The sequence below is a fragment of the Uloborus diversus genome, chromosome 10, assembly GCF_026930045.1.
Source record: "Uloborus diversus isolate 005 chromosome 10, Udiv.v.3.1, whole genome shotgun sequence".
Lineage (NCBI taxonomy): Eukaryota > Metazoa > Arthropoda > Arachnida > Araneae > Uloboridae > Uloborus > Uloborus diversus.
Genome location: NC_072740.1, coordinates 45,619,166 through 45,644,883, shown reverse-complemented (window position 1 = coordinate 45,644,883; position 25,718 = coordinate 45,619,166). Strand labels below are relative to the sequence as shown.

The 25,718-nt window shown below is 31.7% G+C and overlaps 1 protein-coding gene across 2 annotated transcripts in view; it reads right to left on the bottom strand.

Moving 5' to 3' along the window:
* The window catches only part of LOC129231447 (muscleblind-like protein 3), a 373,842-nt gene extending 353,497 nt beyond the window's left edge, over nt 1–20,345 (bottom strand). For both annotated transcript variants that reach the window (XM_054865765.1, XM_054865766.1), the window contains exon 1: nt 19,847–20,345. In XM_054865765.1, the coding sequence (XP_054721740.1) occupies nt 19,847–20,026 (180 nt within the window). In that variant the 5' untranslated portion in view covers nt 20,027–20,345. The remainder of the gene's footprint in view (nt 1–19,846) is intronic.
* Nucleotides 20,346–25,718: the final 5,373 nt, after the last annotated feature.

Below are 25,718 nucleotides of genomic sequence, written 5' to 3'. Positions count from 1 at the left end.
GCTGGCTCTGTTTTAAAAGGGTTATTAGTTCAGCGGAAAACTAACTCTCTCACGACCTCGTAAAATCTATCAGATCCCAAAAGAGGATGATGGAGCTTCCCAGACAAGACTGAAAAGGCGAAGAAAGTCGTCTTCAGAAGAAAGTTGACTTCATCTCTCCGAGAGAGATAAAGACTTCCAATTATAAGTACATTGCAGTGACATTATCAAAACATAGCCAAGCAAATGTTATTGCGGTCAACCTCAAAAAAAAAAAAAAAAAAAAAAAAAAAAAAAAAAAAAAAAAATCAATTTTGCAGATTGCATCACTGATTTTTTTTTTGGAGGGGGGGGAGGATGTATCAGTTTTTCGGATGGTATGCTATTTGGGGGGGGGATGGGAACCTCTGCAATGACAATAAGATGTGCAATTGAGCACGTTCTTCGGTTCTGCAAGTCAAGGGGGCTCCTGCAGGTTTGTAGTGCTTACAGTCCCAAAATTTCTAGATCGGGCCCTGGTCTATTACACTACATAGCAGCAAAAAGAGCACATCAAGTGCATTAATAACACGTGTAATATCTTTCTGAGCAAGTCTATTACAACGTTCCCAGTAATAAACTCCTTATGAATCTCCTTTTACATTGAGCAAAAAATTAAACGAAACACAAGTTAACAATAAGAGTAATGGTTCATTTTTGAATTCTTTATCACAACGTAGACTCAAATTCCTAATAGAGCTCATTTGCTGAATGAGATTTTAAAAAATATATAATAAAACTGAATAAATCATGAGTAGAATTTTTTTTTCTTTCAAGTAGTTCCATTGCAACACACACAACAATGTCTTAAAAGCCTTTTAATCATATTTTTGGGTAAAATATTCTAAACAGAGCAAAATATTTAAAAAAAAAATCAATAACTTTAACAACAACATAATCAATAATAAATTAAACCAAAAATTTGGAAAAAACAGTTAATAAAATGTGCCTACAACATTTATCAATGAAAAACAGTCTTGAATAGCTCCGTTATGATGAGCTCCAAATATGCAACTTTGATGCTTTAAAACACATTTAAGAAGTTTAATTATTTTCGTTAAATATATTGCTAATGTGAAATTTATGGGTATAATCGGTTTTTATTGTGCAAATTGTTCAAAAATTTTTGGTTAAATGAACTTGGATTACAAAAATTAATAATTTTAACTAGCTGCGTGCCCGGCGTTGCACGAGCTACCAAAAAAAAAAAAATGAAAGAGATGTCCAGTTGAAGTTTTTGCAGTACTCTGGCATCAGTTTCAAACGCGTTAAGATTGATTACGTGAAACTAAAGCATCAAGTCTTACTAAATACCACTAAGCATTAATTTAATAACAAATCATCCAATTAAACTTTAGTTAAAATCATTAAAAGCAATTTTTTTTTTTTGTTCAACTCTGTTTCCTTTAAAGAAATCCAAACAATTTTAATACAACGTGTTCTTTTAACTAAACAGGAAGGAAAAAGAGAGTTGTTATAATTCGAAAACTCGTTCATATGAAAGGAAAAGTCCAACAAAATAAACATAATTAGTCGCACATCTTAAATTTACCGAAATATGAGGCTGGTAATGATAAACTTACACTACAATAAATAAATTTAACAAAGAAATAAGGTTCATATGCTGAAAAGAGTTAAGAATGTTTTCTGGAAAGAATAAAAAAAGAGGGCAGACGACAAATAAAGGTTATGCCCGAATAGAGCAACCGATTAACCGGTTGGTTGTTTTGATGCCGTCAGTCCAGCTGAAACAATTGTTAAAATATTATTAACAGATACGTAAAATGGCAACAGAAAGAAATAAGAATCATTCTTTAGAATAAAAGAGAAGCGAAGCTAATTTACGCTAAATTTCTTAACGAAAAAAATGCTTTAAAGAGTAGTTTTAGGATTTATATATCAGAAAAAAAAGAGAAATTAAACTAATTTAAAATAAAGTTCTAGATGAAAACGTTGTTTTAAGATTTGGACAGCAGTCAAAAATATCCCTTTTAAAACAATTATTAGAATTTTATTTGCTCACCCATATGCAAAATGGTAACAGGAAAGAAATAAAAATTCCTGAATAACGTAATGTTAATTAACGTTTTAATAACTATCTCCACTAATTAAAGTCATACAATTACGAGATCGGTCTTATTGTTTTCTCTGGAAAATTTTGAATCGATCGATACCTCGTTCGGTTCTCGACTCGCAGCAGTTCTTGAGAAGATCGAGCTTCAGACTTTTAGACAGACGCGAACAGATTTCAATAATATGGACGAATGTTTTAAAGTAACAAACTTATCATTTTAAAAACTTAAAAGTAGAAACAAATTACAAGAATTGCTTGTAAAAAATCTCAGGAAAAAAAAGAATGAAAATAGCAATAATAATGAACGACAATTAAAAAAAAATATGATTTTATGGACGATGATAACTAAACAATAATAATGACTGCTAACTTAAAAAAAAAAAATGGTTTTTCTTAGGAGGTATATTATATTTTAACAGTACACTATCAACATTTGCTTAACTCATTTATACTGTGATTGATTCATTTCTAATACACTTAGAACTAGAGTCTATAGTAATGAAGCACACAAATAACGATAGAGAAGCAGAAAAACTATAATGAGTCACTACATTCATAAACTAACTGCGATTAATATGTTCTGTCTTAAATCAGGCAATTAATTTCCATAATGCAGACGTTTTAAAAACACGCTAATAAAGAACTAAATTTTGATTCATGATATAACCATTTCATTTCAACATTGCAAACATTGCCACAAACAGAAGCCAAATTCATGCTAATTGTTATATGCACTTAGGTAAGGTTGAAAATAACGTACTCATACGTCATAATTACGAGTTTCACTTAAATTAGAATTTCATAAATTAGTCGACAAATGCATTGATATATTTTTCACCGTGATTAAGCTTTCGGCTAATTGCTAATGAAAGGATTCGACGAAATTCGCATCGTTATAAGATTAGAGCAAGCTAACGAAGCCTTTCTAGGCAGTTAAATGCATGCTGAAGAAATCGATTTTGAAGAAAATGCCTGATTAATGGCATAAAAGATAAGGAGAAACGGAAAATTTCACAACAACAAAACTCGCAGAGCAATTAGTTATGATTGGTTTTGGTGTAATCTTCTAAACAAATGTCGTTTTTTTTCCCTTTCGCATGTATATTCTAAAACTTCGAAAGTTCTAAATGAGATTTAAAACATCAAGAAGTCACTCCACGTCAATGGAACTAAATTTTCAAATCGCCCCCTTCCGCCAATTTCCGAATCGGATGAAATTTTGTAGAGGTGAAGAAATACCTTTCATTCTAACCTGTTCAAGTTTTCAGCTCCCAAGATCCAAAACCTGAAAAGTGCTCCAAAATGGAGGATCAGCTTTGTGAAACGAATTGCTATGCTTAGGCTAAGGTTTCAGAAAATTTTATCACATTAAAAGCCAGAAATTTTGGGAGCTTGAAGAACTTTCTGCTGTTTGTACGTTCTAGTGTTTTTGTGAGTTTGTGCTCATTAGTGTCTGTGTAGCACATATGCAAACTCTTGCCAAAGAGCACTGGGGACTGGTATAAGATATGGCCAAAGTGGCCATCGAAACCATTGCATGAAAATCCTTCACCTGTTTTCAATGAGCTGTTTGACAAGGTAAGATGACAAGTTTATCACATTACTTCTTTCCGTCAGTACTTTTCGAAAGAATATATTTTTCTTTTCAAAATAGATTTTCTTCAGGTGGTGTTCTTTCAGATAAGGATAAAAAAATAATCTTGAAATACTATCTTTCGTAACAAATTGCCATGTTTAGGCGAAGTTTGCAGAAAATTTAATCGCAATGGAGGCCTGAAATTTTGGGAGCTTAAAGTACTTTTGGTTATTGATACGTTCTAGTATTTTTGTGAGTTTGAGCTCATTAGTTTTTGTATAGCATGCATTTGAGCTCTTGAGATAGCGTGGTGGGGACAATTTTTCCTTGATTCTAGAATGCCATAAGTTCTGAACTGAAATAATAGTATGTGCACGCGTGTGTGTGAGCATAATGACTGAAATTTATGTATAAATCTGAACAAAAGAAAAATCAACAAATGAAAAGAAATGCAAAATCTAGTTATAGTGTTTCCCAATAATCTGCACGAGATTGCACTTTGGAAGAGCAGAATGTTGCATTGTTGCGTTCCAAAGCATCAAAGTTGTATAATACATAAATTTGATCACCATTCAGTATCAAAACAGTAACCAGAAAAGATAAGCTTATAAAGAATAATGAAAATAAGATCTTTAGTAGGAGGTTGATTGAAAAACATATTGAAAATAAGAAAAAATATAAATTTAAATTTTTATGCAATATTGCTTTCTTACTTCATAACACAGTACTGGAACAAGGACAGCCAACCTTTTTGTACCAAGCTCCCACTTTTGTATCTATTTTTGCAGTCAAATTGTCTTAGCGCCCACAGGTTCTACAGGACTGGTGTTTTTTAAATTTAGGCAAGTAAATTTATTTTAAAACTAATAATTACAGCAGAGAAATATTTTATAAAAGCATACAGCAGTTTAAGTAATTACTAAGCTTATTACGTCTGATCTATCATTTTATTTAAACTTTACATTCATAAAAGCATGAAGTCTGATAAAATTATATTTGATCAATTTAGTTCTTAATGAGCTCCCTGAGTTTAATGCTACGGAACTAAACATTGGATATAAGTTTTGTAAGAAGCGAACAAAGGTCTTCTCTTTCGCAAATATTCTCAGGCACATTCTTCCTTTGGTCATGATATGATTGACATCATTAAAGCTTGATTTCACAAGATATCAGTTAAAGAAAGATAGTTATAAATTAATGATAAATTTCCAGAGATTGGGTGAAAGACAGAATTTTTTTTTTTTTTTTTGTCGTAATGTTTCAGATCCCCTATCATCCAATTTATGTTTATTTTCAGTGGCATATCCAATTTCTAACAGGTCTTGGCAATCTAACGTCAGTACTTTTCTTGAAAGGTCGACTTCATTTAAAAAGTCATTTTTCCGTTTTCAATTTAAGTTCGTTGAGGCTGCAAATTAGAATCATTAAATCTTTTGGAAATATCTGCCAAATAAAAAACATCATTCTTTAGTGAACTGTTCACATAAATTGGTCTCATTATTACTTTCAAAAGAAAAAAAAAGAATGATACTCCCATATAATGATTTAAAACGAGACAAAGATGTTACCGTTGACAATCACCAAACATTTGTCTGCAAAAGTAGTCTAAGAAAATCTTCACTATTGTCCTAGCAATGCTATTGACACCATTCATTACTAATTCATTACTATATTACTATTCACATTAGATTTGACTTATTTATCGCTCAAATAATTATAGCAAACCAAGTGATTTTTAAAATTAATGCTATAAAAAGTATTTACACAACATTTTTTTCTCAATTTCCATGATTTTAAAAACTAAATTTAACTTTATAAAAAAAGAAACTTCTTCAGTTTCGCACAAAATATCTATCGCCCACCATAAAAACTACTACGCCCACTAGTGAGCGATAGGGACCAGGTTGGCTACCATTAATTATATTGATGCTACAGCATGATTTTTCATCGTTTCGTGTATTATTTGTATTTAAATGAAAAATAGTATTTTTTTTCATATGGATCAAACTATGCAGAAGTTCTAAGGATAAAAACTTTCATTCATTTAATTTTGAAAATTTATGTAGAACTATTTTTAATCGAAATAAAAGTTATGTTTCAACGCAGATAATTAGAACCAGTTTTAATTACACAGGCTTGTTAAAGAATCTGTCACTTCTTCGCTATATCATATATACATAAGATCTATTTCCATTAATATAGATTTTTATAACGTATAATGCGTGTTGACAGAGGTTTGTTATGAAACTTCATAAAAGGGCCGTATTACGTCAATACCAATGAGAGAAACCTGAATTTCTTTGCACTATCAAGCAGCGATACAAAGCTTATTCACGAAAATAACTAATTTTCGGGTGACGTCATCGGCTAATGCCTCGAAGTCTTACCGGTTTTGGGAGTGTGAATGAAATACTTTACTTATTTTATATTGATTAGCTATTTCTAGAGCAAGGAATGAATGATGTTTAACAACTTGATAGTTCATTATAGTGATAGTTTAATATTTATCGATGGCATTCGTGAATTATAAAGTAAAAACTTTTTATTATTGTAAATAACCAGTTACAGTCAGTCAGGGCAGATTTATTTTACGTTATCAATATCAAATTTGTAATAAATGTTCTTGGAACAATATCAATGGATAATAAAATTAGATTCTTTAAAGAATAGCTCCACCAGACTTTTTACACACATGAATTTTTATTTACAGTGTCATTTATTATGTAAGTCCATCTCAGTTATCACTATACTTTGTTTGCCTTTAAGTTTTTTAAGTGTTTCTTCGCGTCAAATAACGCAACTTTTATTTTCGAGATAGATCATGCGCCTGCCAACGCAGCTAGTACACCCATAATACATATATGCTATCCATACAGTTGATTCTGTTTAAAGGCGCTCTATTTCACGACTACTTTTTATGGTCCCACACCCCGCAATATAGTTCTTCTAGAATTATGCTGTTATAGGACGCATTCTACTGCAGGACGATTTCTTGTGATCCCTTAAAAGTCTTGAAATACAGAATTTTAGAAGAGAGGTGTGTTTGTGTGTATATTTGAAAATCATTTCCATGCATCGCACTTTATACTCATTACTAAAGGTCTAGAAAACTTTAAATAAATAAAATTATTTATATTATTTATTAGACTCTGTTTACTATGTCACTAAACTTAGATAACAGATTGGGCAAATATTCTTCACTTTGTGTTTAATCTTTCTGTTTATTCTACGCTGGCTAGTCATTTAGTTCACTATTATCACACCTTATAGTAATCAAAATTGTTTACTAGTTTTATTTTTAGTTACTTAACAGTTAAACGAGCTGACGTGTGCATCACATGACTTCCTTCTACGACAATTTAATGATAATAGTGCTTTGGAGTAAGCAAAGAAACACTTTAAATATTTTTAACCCAAGTTTGTTGCGAACTGAAGCCAAAAAAAAAACGTTTTATACAGATTAATTTTCTCAATATTGGGCATTTTGATATGATTCAATGGTTAACTCCCTAAATATCGCCAATAGTGGCCAAAATAAAACCAGATTAAAAAAAAAACTGGCTAAATTTGTCGCCAAGTTGGGTAAAAAAATTGGCGACCAAAAGAATGGCGATATATCGACAAGTGTTTGCCAAATTACAACACCACTTGAGTTTGCATTGAAATTAAGAATGATTTCCCCCAAAAAAGGTGTAAAAGACCCCCTTTGGAACATCCGAATGCAACCAAAGGAGGAGGTGCACAACTAGACCCCACTAGGAGTCTTCGTACTAAATTTCAACTTTCTGGGGCATATCGTTTTTGAGTTATGCGAGATACATACGTACATACGCACATACATACAGATGTCGCGAGAAAACTCGTTGTAATTAATTCGGAATGGATATTCGGAATTTCAAAACGGATATTTCGGGTGTCTGTACATTAGGCATGTATCCCAAGTGTGGTCGGGTTGAAAAAATATCTCAATATTCATTCGTCTTTACTTCGTAAAGGGAAGTAAACGAGCTGTTGTGTGCATCACATGACTTCCTTTTACTCCAATTTAAAGATAATAGTGCCTCGGAGTGAGCAAAAAAACACTTTAAATACTTTCATTCCAAGTCTGCTGCGAACCGAAGCAAAGAAAACGCCTAATACAGATAAATTTTCCCAATATTGGCAGTTTTAATGTGATTCAATGGTTAGCTCTCTAAATATGGCTAAATTGAAACCAGATTTTAAAAAAAAGAAAAAAAACCCGCCAAATTCGTCGCCAATTTGGCGAAAAAGCTTGCCGATATATTGCCAAGTGTTCGCCAAATTATAGCACCGCTTGAGTTTACATTAAAATTAACAATGGTTTTACCCCAAAAAGGTGTAAAAGACCCCCTTTGGAACATCCGAATGCAACCAAAAGAAAAGGTGCCCAACTAGACCCCACTTGGAGTCTATGTACCAAATTTCAACTTTCTAGGACACGCCGTTGTTGAGTTATGCGAGATACATACGTACATACATACGTACATACGGACGTAACGAGAAAACACGTTGTAATTAACGCGGGGATTGTCAAAATGGATATTTAGGGTGTCTGTATGCACTTAGGCATGTATCCACGTGTGGCCGGGTTGAAAAAAAAAACAATATTCATTCAGGGGCGGAGCAAAATGGAAATTAAGGCCGATTTTTGAGTGAAAATTTTTTCGCGAATACAATACTTCCTTTTTTGTAAAAGGAAGTAAAAAAGCTAAGTAAATGGTGGACATTAAATTTGCAGTATTTGTAGCTTTATTTATTATTTTTTTTAATTATTTTATTTTATTTTATTTCATTTATATTTATTTATTTATTTATTTATTATTATTATTATTATTTATTTATTTTTTTTTTGAGAACGGTCTCACGTATGCTTAACTAGAAAAGAATCCTTGCTTCAGTAGCAATGTTTGGATTAAAGACATAGCTTTTGGTTTACATTTTTGAAGGAAGATAACTTACAAATTCAACAACAGAGAGAAAATGAATGTACCAAAGGGGGAAGCAGAGTTTACTTAGATCTACCCTCTACACAGCTGCTTCAGAAGAATCTATTGCGTGAGTAACAAAGCTTAGATATTTCGTGGGAGGAGCCCCTCAGGTCTGATAATGCAAATTACATTTTATGAAATAAGTAAACGGAACGCGATAGAAGTACTGAAAATAATTTATTAATGTTAAATAAAATGTAATAAAAGCGAATGAAGAGCAGGCAAAACTGAAAAAGTATATAAATATATTCCGCTGCGCTAAGATTGATTAGACAAATAAGTATAATGAATCGGTATGCTTTTACAAGTCTAAAAGTTTTCAAACTGCTGTTGGCACACTAATATAAAACATTTATCAATGATGTTTACAGCATGTCTACAAAATCCGAGCAATTATCTTTAAACATTTTCTGATATATTTTTGTGAAAATATGTCATATTCCTTTTTTAAGTAATTTACGCACTTTCCTGAAAGTGTCAGTTATATTCACTAAGATATATGTATTTCTTGCAAAAATATCCATTTTGTTCTCATATTTTTGGCTCATAACAAGCAATGTTTTCCGTCCTGGCTTAAACTTTCAGAACCCTTGACATCACACAAAGAAAGTAGCTGAAGTTTGAAATAAAAATGTGGAAAATTTGATGAAATATGGACAGTTAAAGCAATTTATTTACATTAATTTTTTACTGCACATGCGCGAAAGAAAATAATTCATAACTTTCAATACTTCTTTGGCAATAACTTTGACAACTTTTTTAAAAAATCTAGTTAAATATGATAAAAAATTAAAAAGATATCGGCAACCAAATGAGTCGAGTTTCAGTCATTCTCGGATGGCAACGAATCGTAAGAAATCGTTCACAAATAACCTGTTTTTATCACAACTGCAAGTTAGTGTTACAAATTTTTGAACGATCCCTTACGATTAGTCACCTTGCAATCCTCTCACAACGTTCTTGTTAGTTCTTAGTAAGGGGTCGGAGGAGGTCTGAAAAGAAAGAAGGTGAGGGGGTCCAAACCGCAGACAACGTTGAAACATATAATTACTTACGTTTTTATTATTTTCAGAGCAACATCTAGCCCATTTTTTTTGTTATAAAAGTTCCTCGGCTTTTTAGAACTGATGTAGCATTAAAAATGACAATAGATTGCCACTGAACAGAGATCACACCGATATCTATGATTTGTCGCTGTTGTAAACATCATTGAATACCGTGTTTATTTTGCTTCAAGCTATTTTTGATTCTAGTTCAGCTACAAGTATAATGGGGTATAGTCACGTATTTACGTGTTAATTTATTTATATATATTTTTAATTAATTTATTTATTTTTAAATGTTGAAGAAGAAAAAATAGATATTAAAGAGCAATGCTAACTCATAAATGTTTCGCGCTTTATAGTCTAAGATTCCACTAGGCTTGACCTACCCTTATCGAGTTTCCTAAAATTGTTACCATTTATGAAGAGTAAAAGTTGTAAAGAAAACATGAAAGTAAGAATTTCTACCTCTTTCCCTTGAACTAATCAGGGTTGCCAAGGGTTGAAAGGTGACTAAAAATGAGTAATTTACCCTCATTGAGTTTCTGAAAATCATCCAAATATTAAATGTTCAAAAGGAATAAATAATGAAACATTTTTTACAGGTAAGTATTATCATACAAAGTAGAAGATTATTTATTGACTGAGTGCAAACACGGAGATCCATAAATAATAGCTGGCAGCGATAAAACATTTTGAATTAAAATAAAGAATACACTTTTCGTGATTAAGTGCAACAATAACTTATAATATTATCTCACTTTCGGATATTTTAAACACATATTTTTCAAGAAAATATTTACCTTTGCGTATTCAATTTTTGTTCAATTGAGCGAGGGTAGTGTGAGAAGTTTCCCTGTATCACCACTCAATTGAGCACATTAGATTAAGATTAAGTTTTATTTATTATGATTAAGCTTTAAGTAATAAATGTTACTCTAAAGATTTAGTGGAATGTGGGGCAAATTGAAATTATTAAGATGACTGAGTTTCTTCAAAATGAACAAATCGAAAAATTGTTTTGAAAATTACAGTACATTAAAAAAGAACGTTGTACTTAAGAACAAAACTTGCGTTTCAAACAGTATTTTTTTATTTTTAGCAGTAATTTTGACTCTTCAAAAAAGAGCGGAAATTTTTCACTTTTTTTTCATGGGGAAAAGTGAAAAATAAAATATTTTTCTAATAAAATATTTTCAATTCGATTATAAAATATATTTTTGATCAAAAATCAGTAAATAAAAGGTTTAATGAATGAATGAAAAGGTAATGAAACAATAAACGAATAATTAAATGAATAAATCAATTAAAATATGCAGAAAAATAAATGAGCGAGTAAAATAATGAATGAATAAGAAATTAAGTGAATGAATAAATAAATATAAGTGAATTACTAAATGCAGGAACGTAAATGTATTAATTAATAAATGAAAACGTAAGTGATTTATATTAAATGATTGCGTGAGTAAATGAAACAAACTATTTCACTTTGTCCCGTACGTACTTGACTAATTGTACAATTTATTTAAAATACAAATAAGCTTAATATAAACTAAACTAATACTGCATTGAATATTAGGAGGTCTCAATTAATATTTAAAGTGACTTTATCTTTATCAGTTTATAGTTACAAAAATAGTTTTTGACTTACAACAAAATATTTCATTATGAGTATCCATTTTTAAAAATTGCCTGAATTACACAATGCTTCAATCTTCGGCGGTATTTTTTTTCCTGACTGGAATAGACTACATACGTTACTATATAATTAAAATAATACCAGATAGGTGGAGCTAAGAGCAGAATAATTACTTTGCCCTGATATGTCACTTTGCTCCCATATGTTCCCCTACTATTGTTTTATAATTTTAAAATGACGTAAAATTTAAAAAACAAATACAATAACTACTTAGAAGTAAATTAATAACTTTGCGCTAAAAAGTAAGAGTTTAAGATACAATGTGTAAAGTTTGTATTACATTGTAAATTTGTGCTTTTTGACGTTGTTCTGAAGTTTATTTTATTCCTTTTGAAATAACTACATTATTAAAATAAATCGCCCAATAGACATTTTTGATCACTTTACATAGTAAATTATAAAGTTTCCCATGTGAAAATATCTAAAGAATGATTATATCAATTCTCAATTGTCATTTTCCTTTTAGAAAAAAAGTTAAAAAGAGGGGTGCACATAAGGACAGCTCAATTTTCCCAAATAAAAAAAAATGTGAAAATAATATTTAAAAAAAAAACCTTCAATGACAGCACTATGATCCGCTTCCCAAGAAAACTTGAAGACCGTAATTGCTATTGATTGACAGTAAAATTTTTTGAGTTACGTCAATCAAGCCGTTTTGCAACTTAAAAGTAATTTATGCTGGATTTGTTTGAATGCTAATTAATAAACCTTTATTTTGAATTATAAAAAATAATTATGTAAAATAGCCTATGTATTGAATGTAATGGTTTTTTTATTGAATTCGTCGAACAAATTTTTAACTAGGCTAGGTTTGACAAAATTATAAACATCTAGCAATTGATCTCATTTGGACACTGCTTTGGGGGCATATCGTTCACTCCTTTCAAAAACATCATGTCTCAAAAGTTAGTGATTTTGAGTTACGCCTTTTTTTGAACCCGTCATGAATGAATAACATATCTCTGCAAGACCTGCATTTCTATAATATTTCGCTGTTTGAGGGCAAAAGTGTCGTATTTGCATGTTCAAGTATTTTCGAAATGTTCTTTTCAAGAATGTCACATCTTGGGTTGTTCTCGATTCATTTGGCATTAAACATCTGTGTCGTTTAGTGAAAGATGGTATTATTGATGCCGAAAACATTGCACACAAAAAAGAGCATTTTTCATTCTTACTTTTAAATCAAGAACGCACTAGTTGCATTTGTATCTGTATTGTGAGGAGAACAATTACTTATAATAATGATATATTTTGAGATGTTTCAAATAGTATATTTGAAATTTAGTGCAAGAACGTCATAAGTAAAATGCATTTTTTTTAAGCTTTTTGCTTTTTACACTTCTTTATCATGAAACAGAGAAAAAACACCAGATTTTCTTGAAAAAGATCTTAAACGTAAGAAAAAGTTCAATCAGTGACTTGAAATAAAATTGAACTTCATGATATCTTACATTTGAACTTTAAATTCGCTTTTCTGAAAAATCACGATTTTTGTGATATGACGTAGTTGAAAGGAGTGAGCGATATGTGGACAGTCTCAATTTGCCCCTAATGCTCTTATATTGAAGAAATAGGATGCTTAAAATAAATTTTAAAAAACTAACAAAGAATCGCTTTCATTCTTTGATTGTGTATTAGTCGTGCAGTTAAGTTGATATTGAAGTACGGTAGACAACATGGCTTTACAAGTGAAGAAGAAAAAAAATCTTCGTACCTTATGGATAATTTCAAATAGGTACTTAGTGATCTGTCCTAAGTTTAAGCCAGAATGCTTACTTTAACTATGCAGAAGCTTGAAACAAAAAGTTTCCTAACGCTTGGAGAAAAAATGGAATAGCTGTGGTATCAACTGAAGGAAGATGGTATATGAGTCATGTCCAATGGCTAGGTATATGAGTCATGTCCAATACTCTCTCGTTCATGACTAAAGAATTAAAGTATAGCCAGGGTCTTTTAAAACAAATGTTTCAATATTATGGAATGATACAACTTCATTCCAAACAGACTTCTAAATTTTGATTTGTCTGGAATCTTAAAATTTCCTACACAGTTCAAAAAAATTCTGAAAGTGCCAAAACAAAAATAAAAACAACAGTTTAATCAAGTATAGTTTTGTCAGGATGAAAAGAATGTTTACTTTATGTGAATTCAAACCGTTTCCCTTTGCCATTTTAAATTAATAATATTAATTTATTAGTGGTGTTCAAATGTGTTCTAAGCATGTCCAAATGTACCCCATGTTGGGGCACATATTATGGTTGGAAAATAAATTGTGATAAATGAGAAAGTTTAGTTTTTCATATGAAATAAAAAGTGTCAACATATTGCCTCCCGTCCTTCCCCTAATACCAAAACGTGTAAGAAAGAACACACAGACCAACAGACACTCTTTGCTCTGATTTTTCACTCTAAACGACATTGTAACATGTGATCCAGCAAAATCTTAAACCAATCAAATTTGAGGCTACTGTTTCAGAAGCAGAATGACTTGAAACTGAATGGTTAATGACATTACTGGATCGCCGCTAGTAGATCGAGGATATCGTCGGATCAAAGTGCACTACGTTCCAGTCATCAGCATTGTTATTTACCTGACAATATCATCATGCGTCAATTTAAATGCTCATTAACAACATTTTAACTAATGCGATTAGATCAGTCACACAAGTATTAGTTTTTTTGCTAGTTAACCACATTTTAATTCATTATCTCACACTCGCCTTAAACAGAGTTTCAAAATAAATTAATGAAATTTACTTTCCATTATGGCTCTGTGCAATTTTACTGAAATGAAATGCCTATTTTAACGATCCAGTCTATATAATTAGTTTCTACTTCGCAAATTTGCTACAAGTTGTTTGCACTAGGCATTTTTACGCCCAATTCAAGTTAAATTAGTGTTCGCTACATCCGCTTCCGCGCTATTCAAGACTGAAGAGAAAAAATAATAATTTGAAAAGTAATTTTATAACAAAACAGAGCTCACATTTACGAAAAAACATTAAAAAAAGAGAGAGATAAACTTCACACATATTAAATATGCGAGAAAAGCTTGTGAAATAAATATATTGAGGATTCGGAAATAAATTGTTTCTTAAACATTTTTGTGGCATAATATATAAAGATCATCGCGAGAGTAAAAAGAAAATGAATAACTGATATACCAACATCCCTACCTTCCCATGATGAAGCGCTACACACATAGAAACTTTCCTAATCCATCAATGTCTGAAGAAAATGCTTCAGACCTGAACTAAAAATATGCTACTCCTCCATTTTAAGTCACTTTCACCACTGCCGCAACAATAATGCTACTATCTGCCACATTTTGAGGAATGAAGGTGGTAAATATTAACGATTATTTCTCCAAGATTTTCTGAGACTTTGGACACGAATAAAACGAAAACGGCCTTACAAAATTTATTTTTTTTCTAACAGAAAAACATCCCAAAAAATTAAATTACCGTGTCGAAACATATGACAAAGTTTGGAGAAAGTATGAAACAGTTTGACGGTTTGCAAGTTTAATTGATTTAAGTTGTTCTTCGCTGGGTTACAGATTTTTTACTTTTCCAACTTTAACTTATTTTTTCAAAAAAGAAATCGCATTGTATTTAAAGAAGCATTTGTAGTTAGTTTAACTTACAATTACTACGTTCTATGACATTTTTTGAAATGACATTATTGAAAACTGGATGTTTTAACAGAAAAACATTCCAGAAAACTACTGTGACAAAATTTGGACAAAGTCTGAAACATGTCCAACTTTCAAAGGTTCAAGTTGTCTATAGCAGGGTTTTGCACTTTTACAACTTTATAGCTAACTTTTATGTAAAACATGTATATTGCGTTGTACCTAAAAGGCACATTTATAGCTATTTTGACTTCCAATTTCAGCGTTCTCTGATACTTTTTAAATGGTTTGAAAATATTTGAATACATCAACATTTGAATACATCAGTGAAATTGTGAAGAAAGCAGTCAGGGGGATAATGAAAATTGAAGCACGAAAGCGGGCTTTTTTAAAAGAGTGAGATAATATTGTCTATATCTTGCTATTTAAAAGTTTTTGCTAGCCTGTTAACTAATATAGCAGCAAATAAATAGATCTTTGAATTGTCTAATAATGATGTAATTAATGAACTTCATTTTAAACTTGCGTAAATTTTAAACGCATTTAATTTATTAAACACGCAACTCACAACTAAAAAAAGTGTATACATTCTAAACTGTCCTACTATTTGTTACGTATTAATTAATTTATTACGTATAAAATTTATTAATTTATTATGTAATTATTTAATATATTTATTTATTTTTGAACATTAGACAGAAAAAAATAGTATATTTATTAAGACTAAATCAGACAGGCTTAAAACATGTGTGGGGATAAATAATTCGTTTGCTAGTAAACTGAAAACTTATCGAAAAGTCGAAGTATTTCTCAATGCAAAAAAAAAAAAAAGGATAAACTGGAACAACCTGTATATGTATGTGTAGGCAATTCCACGGGTAACTGATTTACATTTTTGAAGCAAACCAATACCTATTTTGTGATATTCAACTCAAAATATACATTGTAAAAACAATCTTTTCCAGTGGAATATTGTATTTTTTTGGCAGAATTCTTCTTAAAAATTACAATATTACAGGGCAAAAATCGTTCGCACAACACATATTTTGCGTTGAATGTTACGAAATACACAATGTTTTGCTTCCCATGGAATTGCCCATATATATATATATATATATATATATATATATATATATATATATATATATATATATATATTTATATATATATATATATATATATATATATATATATATAAAGAAAGGAAGGGGAATGTACTAATATTTGTACATAAATGTTTGTTACTAGTAAATTTGTTTTCTTTTTCCTGAATTCTTCAAAAAAGAGAAGAAACTTAAAGATGTATAAAAACTTTAATACAATTGTACAAATACACGGTGATCCATTGCTTTCCTACCCAACTCATTTCATTGTCTTGGTCCAATCCTAAAAAGCATGCATTACGCAATTGTCCTTGAATTATGATTCAAATTTTCTTACACTAAAAAACTGTATTTTTTAATTTTTTTATTTGTCTTTCAAAAACTTTTTTAGTTTTTGCAAAAGTAGGAAAGACACTGAAAGATAGTGGGGACATAAATGCTTATTTAATAAAGACAAAATACGCCGCGACATATTCTCTCACTGCGCATTTTATTTTCCTTCTACAACGGATTCTGGAGCGAGCTTGCGGGATTCTCAAAATCATTTTTCGGGAAAAATCGAAAGTCAAGTTAGAAGTTACCGATCCCACAAATATTTCAAAATCATATTTAATGTTAGTGGGAATAGATCGCAGGGGTGCCCATAGGGGGGATTATGGCGCAACTTGCGCTATCAATTTTTTTTTTTTTGGGGGGGGGGGGAATTTTTAAATTTATTTAAATTTATTCATGGTTTGTTTTTAATTGAAGTTATTTATTTTATTTTATTTGGTTTATATTTTATTTCATTTCTTTATTTGGTGTGTGTGTGTATTACTAGGTGTAGCACAGAACTTTTCTAATTAAATAATATTTATTAAAAATAAATAAATAAATAAATAATACTTTTAAATAATAAAAAAGAGATAAAAAATAAAAAAAGGAAAGAGGGTTGAGAATTTTTTTTTAAAGGGAGGTGGGATTTGCGCCATTGAACTTGGGGGGGGGGGGACACCCCTGATAGATCGAATTCAAGATACTTGATATGTATTCAATCAGTCTTGTTAAATATAAGAAGTGGATAAGGATTAAAATTCAAACAGCGAGCTTAACTCAAAATTGCTGTTTGGATGAAAATAAGGAATAATGTGAGAGTGTAAGTCATGCAATCTAAGTTTACTGTAGAGGAAAGATTTTTTAAAATAATTTCAATAGAAATAGCGACAGAAATAAATACATTTATTTTATTTTAAACTTATTATAATGTTCAATTAATCTTAAAATGCTTACCATTATTTGATTAACTTAACATTATTTGATGCATTTTAGAAGCGACCAAACTTTTTTTAAGTTCTAAAAGCGTTTAAAATAGCGTAAAAGTCAGCATGTTTAAATCTAACTTTAAAATGTCTTGAAAAATATAGTATGTTTTCATTCCCCCGAGTAATAATTTTTTTCATAATAGGAATTAATTTACTTGCACAGATTTATCCAAAATTTTTATTTTTATCTGACTACTTCATGATAAATAGTTCTTTTCTAATTAGCTTTCAACAATTTCATTTCTGAAAATGAATTTAGAACAAAATAATACCGTCCTCTTAATGGATTAAAATTAGATCATAGCAAAAAGCATCATCAAAGTTAAATTTCCATAATTACTTAAATCAAGTGAAATAAATATTATTTTAAAGAAGCGATAACTATAAAAGTTTGACAAGACATTAGATTAGATAGATGATGTCTGAAAGAAGACAATATCGCCCCCTAGTGAGCGATAGGAAAACTAAAGTGACGGATTGAAAGCGAAAGGAACGATTGAAGATCCGTAGGGAAGCGCGAACTCAGTCACTTGCAGGAATAAAAATGTTTTTATAAGTTTTGAGGCTGAAGATCAATGGCGCCCCTAACTTAAAAATTCGGGAGGGCGGGAATTCTCAATTTGCTCCAAATTTTGCCGAGTGGAACTCCAAATTTCGCCGATTGATGATAGTTTTGCCAAATATAACTCCGAATTTTGCCGAATGATGATAATTTTGCCGAGTCGTCACACAAAATTTGCCGAATAAGGAAATTTGTCACAGTGACCTCCCGTGACCTTCCATCGGGGCGACCAAGCTGAAGATCAGTTTTTCTTGTAAAAATACTTTAATTTTGCCGATTTTTTTAAATTGATGTCTAACTGATATTGCCAAAAAAGGCTTTTTCCCCATTTTCAAAATATGTAGCTACAGTAAAACCTGTCTACAACAATACTGTTGGAACCCAAAAAATATTGCTATAGACATGTAATCGTTATAGACAGTTTGATTATTTATGCTGACATTTGCTGGGAGCAAGGAAAATATCGTTATAGACAGGTTTATTATTATAGACAGTATTGTTACAGACAGATTTCACTGTATTTGATTTCGTAGAACTTCAATTTTCAGCACATTAATAGCTGCATGAGAAACCATGTCAAAATAAAGCTATCAGAACCATACCATCAGGGGAAGTATTTTTAAAGACACCTCTCCGCTGATCTACTAGCATAATATGAAAAGGGTGACGTTTTAAGTATTTTTTAATAAATGGTCAAATCACGATTATCAGTAGTTATTTCATTTAGTGAAACCTGTGTAAGTTGACCACTTGCGGTGCACTACTTTAGTGGTCAACTTAAGCAGGCGGTCAACTTATAGAGGTTGAATTATAAGATAAGATCTAATTCTGTGCCTGAAAATAGCAGTCAACTTACAAGGGTGGTCAACTTTACAGGTTTTACTGTATTATGATTTTTTTAATTTTGATATTCAACACAAAAATTTTTCTTTTCCAGCGTTTTTGTTTTTATGAGACACAGCGTACTAATAATTAATGTTTCAATGATCGTGACAGCAATCGCGGTTTCATCTTTTAGAATTTACCCTGATGAATCTCTGGAAATATAATAAATGGAATCCACAGTGAGCTCTAAGGAAATGGATGTTGTATGTAAACGTACGTGTCCAGTAAATTTTCTCGATTTGTCCTGTTGGAAAATAAATTTTACTGTGTGTTGTCATGTTAGAAGTCCACCATTCTTGTGAGGTAATGGCAAACCCACTTCCCACAGCTGCGTGACGCAATAAGAAACAAAAATTTACAACAAAGTTGTCTTTATTCCACAGATGGAGAATTTTCATCAAAATAAGCATACTTGAATTTCCCAAGAAGGTAAATCAGAAATTAAAGTCATGAGCTCGGAGAAAGGCAAGGTTTTTAAAAACTACCTTAATGAAGTTTAGTTTCTCCTTGAATGACAATGCTTATACAAAGTAATGTTTTTATGTCGGAGAATATCATAGCAAGGGTTAGTTGTTTGAAAGGTACAAAAAGATACTGCTTGAAAATTTTTATAGAGTGAAAATTAAGCTAAAGTTTCTGAAAATGACAGAACATAAACTATAATCATGTTTGGAGGGTAATAAAGTTTTTTTTTAAATCTCAAATAGATTTTTTAATTAAAAAGTTCAATTCTTCATTGTGTGTATAATGTTCTTACATGAGTTATACTTTAGCTTCAAGGAGAAATAAAGAAACCTTAAAGACTAAGTGCAGCATGTCACAGGTATATAGGTTGATCTATATGATATAAATCAACCTCTATAAGTTGACCACTAAAGTAGTGCACCGCAAGTGGTCAACTTACACAAGTTTCACTGTATTATGAAAAAGGGTTGGCCTTACCTTTATGGAATCATAGCAAGCGATGACCCTCCCGTTCTGAACTTCAACTGGAGCTGGGGGGTGGGCAAACTTGCATTCGGTGTCCGGCCTGACGCACTTGTTCCGCTGGTACTCGCGGCACACTTCCAGCTGTAGCCACCGGGAGTCCTTAATGCTGGTCACGATGCCTCCAGAGGCCATGTTACCACAAGTGCACGCCAGTGTTTTCACTCGGATTCACACGACCGGACAATAATTTTCAGATTTTTAAAATTATTTTTGTTTCTTTTTTTTTTTTTTTTTAAATTTTATTTTCCTGAATGATAGACAGTGAGAAGCCTATCCGTCACCTACCAGGTGCCTGCTCCGCTCGGTCGTGTGCGTGGACTTAGAGCAGGAAAAAGGGAAACTCACTTAGCACTTGGTAAGGAAGCGCTGAAGGGAAGAGAAAGGGGAGCGAGCGCACTTGAGGAGCGCCGGCACTCGGTTTCGCTTCTGCTGACGATTCGAACGGCGAATGTTCCGAAAGGGGCAGAGCGAATGTTTAGGCGGAATGGACGTCGGATGGGAGAAAGGGGGAAGGCAGCGCCGCCTGCCGGAGAGGGAAAGAAGGGCGCGTCGGGGGACCTCTTTCGTGGGGTGTTGCTCTCAAGAAGCAAAAGCGAAGGAATGGGATGAAACAAGAACCTCGTTCACCGCCTTCACTTAACACCGAGGATTGAATTTGCGAGGGAATTGGAAACAGGACCTCGACTGGGGGTCAGGTTTTGGCAAGTGCGACGGATGATTGCACTCAGCAGAAAAATCCGTGAACCCGCAAAATATTTAAGAGACTCTATTTTATTTTGTATTAAAAACGTAAAAATGATTTCTAGTTAAAGCACAAAATATTTTCTGCCATCAGTAAATCACTTAACACCGATGATTGAATTTGCGATTGAACTGGAAGCAGGACCTTGACTGGGGGGTCAGGTTTTGGCAAATGCGACGATGATTGTATTCAGTGAAAAAATCTGGAACCCGCAAAAAATTTAAAAGACTTAATTTTATTTTGAATTAAAAACGTAAAAATGACTTTTTAGCTAAAGCACAAAATAATTTCTGTCATGAGTAAATACAGCACCGCTCGTTTATAACGAAATCGGAAAGACCCAAAAGGAAAATTTCGCTTTAGCCGCAAGGGGTTATCCACAAATGTCACGCTTTGGGGAGAGGGTGTTTGTTTTTGACAAAGGGGGGGAGTAAAAAGTGACGTGTTTTTTACTAAATTAGCTTATGAAAAGCAATGTGATATGTCACAAGGGAAGGAGGTAAGGTGATGTGTAACACTTTGTGACAGAATGGGTCAAATGTGTTGGAAAAAGTGTGATATTATTTAGGGACAGCCCCTAATTTCAGAATAAAAAAATGAGTTCAATGAGAATAAGTTAATGATGAGAATAAAATGAGAATAAATTAATGAGTGGTAGCACTCGGTAATACGTGAAAGACTAAGAACATCATACACTTTTCTAAAAAAGAATCAAGCAATGTTTAGTACTTACATTTTTACTAACCAAGAATTTAAGAAACTTCACTTTTTTCTGCTTAGCCCAAGAACTACTACTGTTATAAGTATACTACTATTTTTTTCAATTGAGCAAATTTTTTATTATTTTTTAATTTTATTTATTTATTTATTTATTTTTTTTTTTTTTTTCAATCTTTTTCCTCTAGCTACAACATGCGCTGGCTATGATTATTTCAGTAGTTTAAATTTTGTTCCGGTTTTTCCAGAACTTTGCTACTTCCTTTCTTAAACCGATCAAAATCAAACTCACCAGACCAGAATGCAGTTTCAAGTGTGGCAAAAATTGTTTTTCGTAAATAACTATATTGCCTAAAAAACCTATCTGGTTTTATAGGGAAAAAACTTCACCTCAAAGAACTACTTTATCCTGCAATGGCTCCAAATATGTCAGATCCTTGTTTAATTGCATGAACTTCATGAAAAACTGAGTCTACTCCTATACAATGCAGCAAAATGTTTTTTCCAGAAATATTGTTCAAAGAATATTTTTTGGCCCGCAATGAACGTAGCTTATGAGATACTTCCGTTATCCCACGAAATAAATAAATTTGTTTACTGAAACCTTAAAAATTTTTAGCAGAAATCGAGTCCATGTGTTTCACCAATTTCATGCTATGAAACAAGAATTCAACATATTTGCAATGTTTTTAGGAAGTTTCACGCGGCAATTGATACATATATTACCGTCGAATTTGTTTAAGAAAAAATCACAAAAACTGTACCTTTGCAATTCTTAAAACTCCCAGATGTCAGATAAGTTTTACTCTTTGCAGCTCATGTTCAAGCTACATACACTGGCTCTTAAGTTTTTTTTTCCTGAATTTTACATATTATTCTGCTTCCCCCCCCCCCTTTTTGAGTTAATATTTTTATTGTTTTTTTTATATTTATAGGAGAGACTGGATAAAATTGATACACTTTTTTGCGTTCTGATTTTTATAATATTTGTTACTAAAATGTTACGTAACAAAACATTTCACATGCTACTATTATTTTAATGTCAAATAATGATTTCAAAACATCTGCTGATATAATGTTTTTCATGATAAGAAAAATCTTCTTTTTTTTTTTTTTTTTTTATCAGTCTAGACCCCATCGTGAGTCATAATGATACACAAATGAATAAACTGTTATGCAAACGTAATAAGCAACGAAATGAAGTTTTTAAGAGTTGTTTTTAAAGATGAGTCTCACAAAATGGTTGAAGCATTATTAAGCCTCCCACGTAGGTCAAATAAGCCAAATCGGTTACTTTCTCTTAAGAACACGTGGTGGAGAATTAAAGATCTCCTTGTATCAACATAACCCTACATCAACTATACTTGGTCCCCCTATCTTAGTGAAATCTAACGGAAGTGCATAGAAATAATTATAATTTCATATGCAAAGCGAACTGGCTGGACTATCGCCCAGTAATTTCAATACACTTGCGAAAAAGTGGAAAAGTGTGCAAATAGTGCCTTTAATGCTTATGTTTTATGCAGTGAAAAACTTTTTCGATAAAATATAGTTGTAAGATTAATCTCAAACACATTTTGTTGGGATTAATTACTACTTCTAATTTCTTCGAAAAATGAAAAAAAGGGGAAATAATGAAATATTTAGGAGAACGTGGAATAACGCAATAAATTCATCAATTCTGCATTTAATGTGAATTCCAAATAACTGAAACCATATTACATATTTTCATAAGTGTATATACACTCATGATATAAACACTTCAAAATTTATTAAATCCTCCAAGAGCTGCGGGCAGAGCTTTGCAATGGTCCCGCATAGAAGATGTCAACTTCTGACAGCCCCCTGACTAATTTCATGACTAATAATGCTTTTCTGCAGTTTTATCTTGGTAAAAGGTTTCTTAGAAGCAATTTTATACCCATTTTCAGCCGACAAATTTAAATACTGCGATATTCCCAGTCCAATCCAAAACTTTAGTGCTAGATCTTTTTCATGTAGGACTGTATCTGATTGGAAGAAATTTGGGGAAAATTACTTTTCCTATCTATATCCGTAATGTTTTGCAGATCAGAAATTGCAAGTTCGGCAACAAAATCTTTGATAAATAAGGTAAATTCTTCATACCGATTTAGTTGTTTACAGAGTGAAAAGTCTTGATGAAAAATGCAAATTCCAGCACCTTTCAAAATGATCCAGCAAAGGGGTTGGAACGTTAAAAATTTCAACTGAAACAGTGAATCCATTCATGTACATCAAGATTTTAGGGAGGAGCTTGAAGCCTAATCATTCAAATGATCCTATTCAGGATCACTTGAAAGGTGCGGGAAGTTGCTATGTTTCAACAGAATCTCTATTAAAAATATCACTCTGAATTTTCCTTGTTTCAAAACGAAATTGGTACACACAATCGAACTTATTCATGAACGATTTTATGGAATAATTTACAAGTTCCATTGCACGAAACATTACGGACATTGAAAAAGTGATTTCCCCCCTATTTCCTCCCATCAGATGCGGTCCTACTTGAAAAAATCTGGCCCTAAATTTTTGAATTGGACAGGGAATAGCCCTGTATTTAAAGTTTTCGACAAAAAATGGGTATTGGGTATAACATTGCTGCTTAGAAACCTACTACCAAGATAAAACACCAAGAAAGCATCATTAGGTATGACCTGAATCCGGAGGACAGTCAGAAGTTGACAGCCTCTATACGAGACCATTGCAAGTTCCCCCCTCAGCTCGTGAATGATTTAATAAATATTGAAGTGTTTATCATGATTTTATACAATTCTACACATACAGTATGGTTTCCGTCATTTGAAATACATACATTGACTACAGAATTTTCGTTTTTATAGCTTTATTCCACGTTATCTCTGATATTGCATTTTTCACCATTTTATTCCTTTTTCGAAGTAATTAAAAGCAAACAATTGCTTAATACTAACAAAATATGATTGAGGTTTATCCAACAACTGTATTTTATCGAAACAAAACCCTCATTGCAGAAAACATACACATCAAAAATATTAATTGCACTTTATTTTTTCAATTTTGCTAGTGTATTGAAATTAATGAGTGGTTTTCTGTTCAACATTATCAGTCTTTTAATTTCGAACCCAAATTTATCATTCGCAAAACATCAATTTCAAAATGTAGTCTTTCTTGTCAAACAGACAAATTCTAGTCTTTGGAATTAAAAACAACAGTTTTTTTTGTATTTCATACCACCTGAGTGATTAGCAATGATTTTGATTTTATGAAGATTTGCTAACACGACAAATTATTCAAACTTCGCACACTTGATTAAGGAAAGAATGGTGGAATGTTATTTGATATCCAATAACACTTGTTTGACCTTCAAAAGAGTGCAAAAAAAGATCTTCGATTATTCAAAGTCTGCTAACTCATTTAAAACGAGTTGTAAATATGACTTCCATAATTCATCTTCTGACTTCCACTGACCAAGTTTATGAATCTCTTGCAAGGCTATTTCCTTCTCATCCCTATTCAAATTGATACTAAATAATATTTTATGTATTTTTCATTTAAAAAAAAAGAAAAAGAGAAATAGATTCAACCATTGATTTGCACGGATTACTTATTTTGCAAAATACTCTCTCAAACAATTAGTTCGTTATTGTATTCCGTTTTTCTGACGCAATTTGCCTTGCGTCCGGAGTCGATTCATAAAATATCAACCTAACATTTGCATATTTATATTTTAACCAATCTAGTTCTTTCGTAATAGCGAACTTATCACATCAGATTATTTCACGAAATTGTTCGCAAAAAACTAGAGATCCTAGTTTCGGGAAAAATACAAAATAAAATCTCCTTTTGGAGGGAAAAAAACGATATTTGACTACTTCGCACTACTTGACGCCTTTATTTCCCACGTATCCTACTCCATCTCTGTGTGCTCATGGGAAATCTGCAGGTTAACGAATAATGAAATAAATGGATAATGTGGCTCTGGTAACTTGGTGTTTCACCTTGGACTAGCTCATATATGTTTGGGTTGAAAGATGAGAAATTCTTATATTGACACAATCGTCATATCTGGCCTTCCTCACCCCTATTTTAGCAAATAGAAACGTTTCAGGCTCAGTGAATCGGAAGTTCACTTATTAGAGACAAACCATACTTTGTAGGCGAACAACAAAACATTTCATTAAACTTGGCAATATGAGTTTGAGTAACGCAAAAATACAAATTTCTAAGCAGAAATACATCCCACATGGTAATGTAAAATCTGAATACTTAATAATATTATTTTGAATAGTAAGAACGAAATGCATCTGACGTTTTAACGTTTGAAATCTATTACTTCTAACCTGGGCTTAATTTATGCGAAAAGAA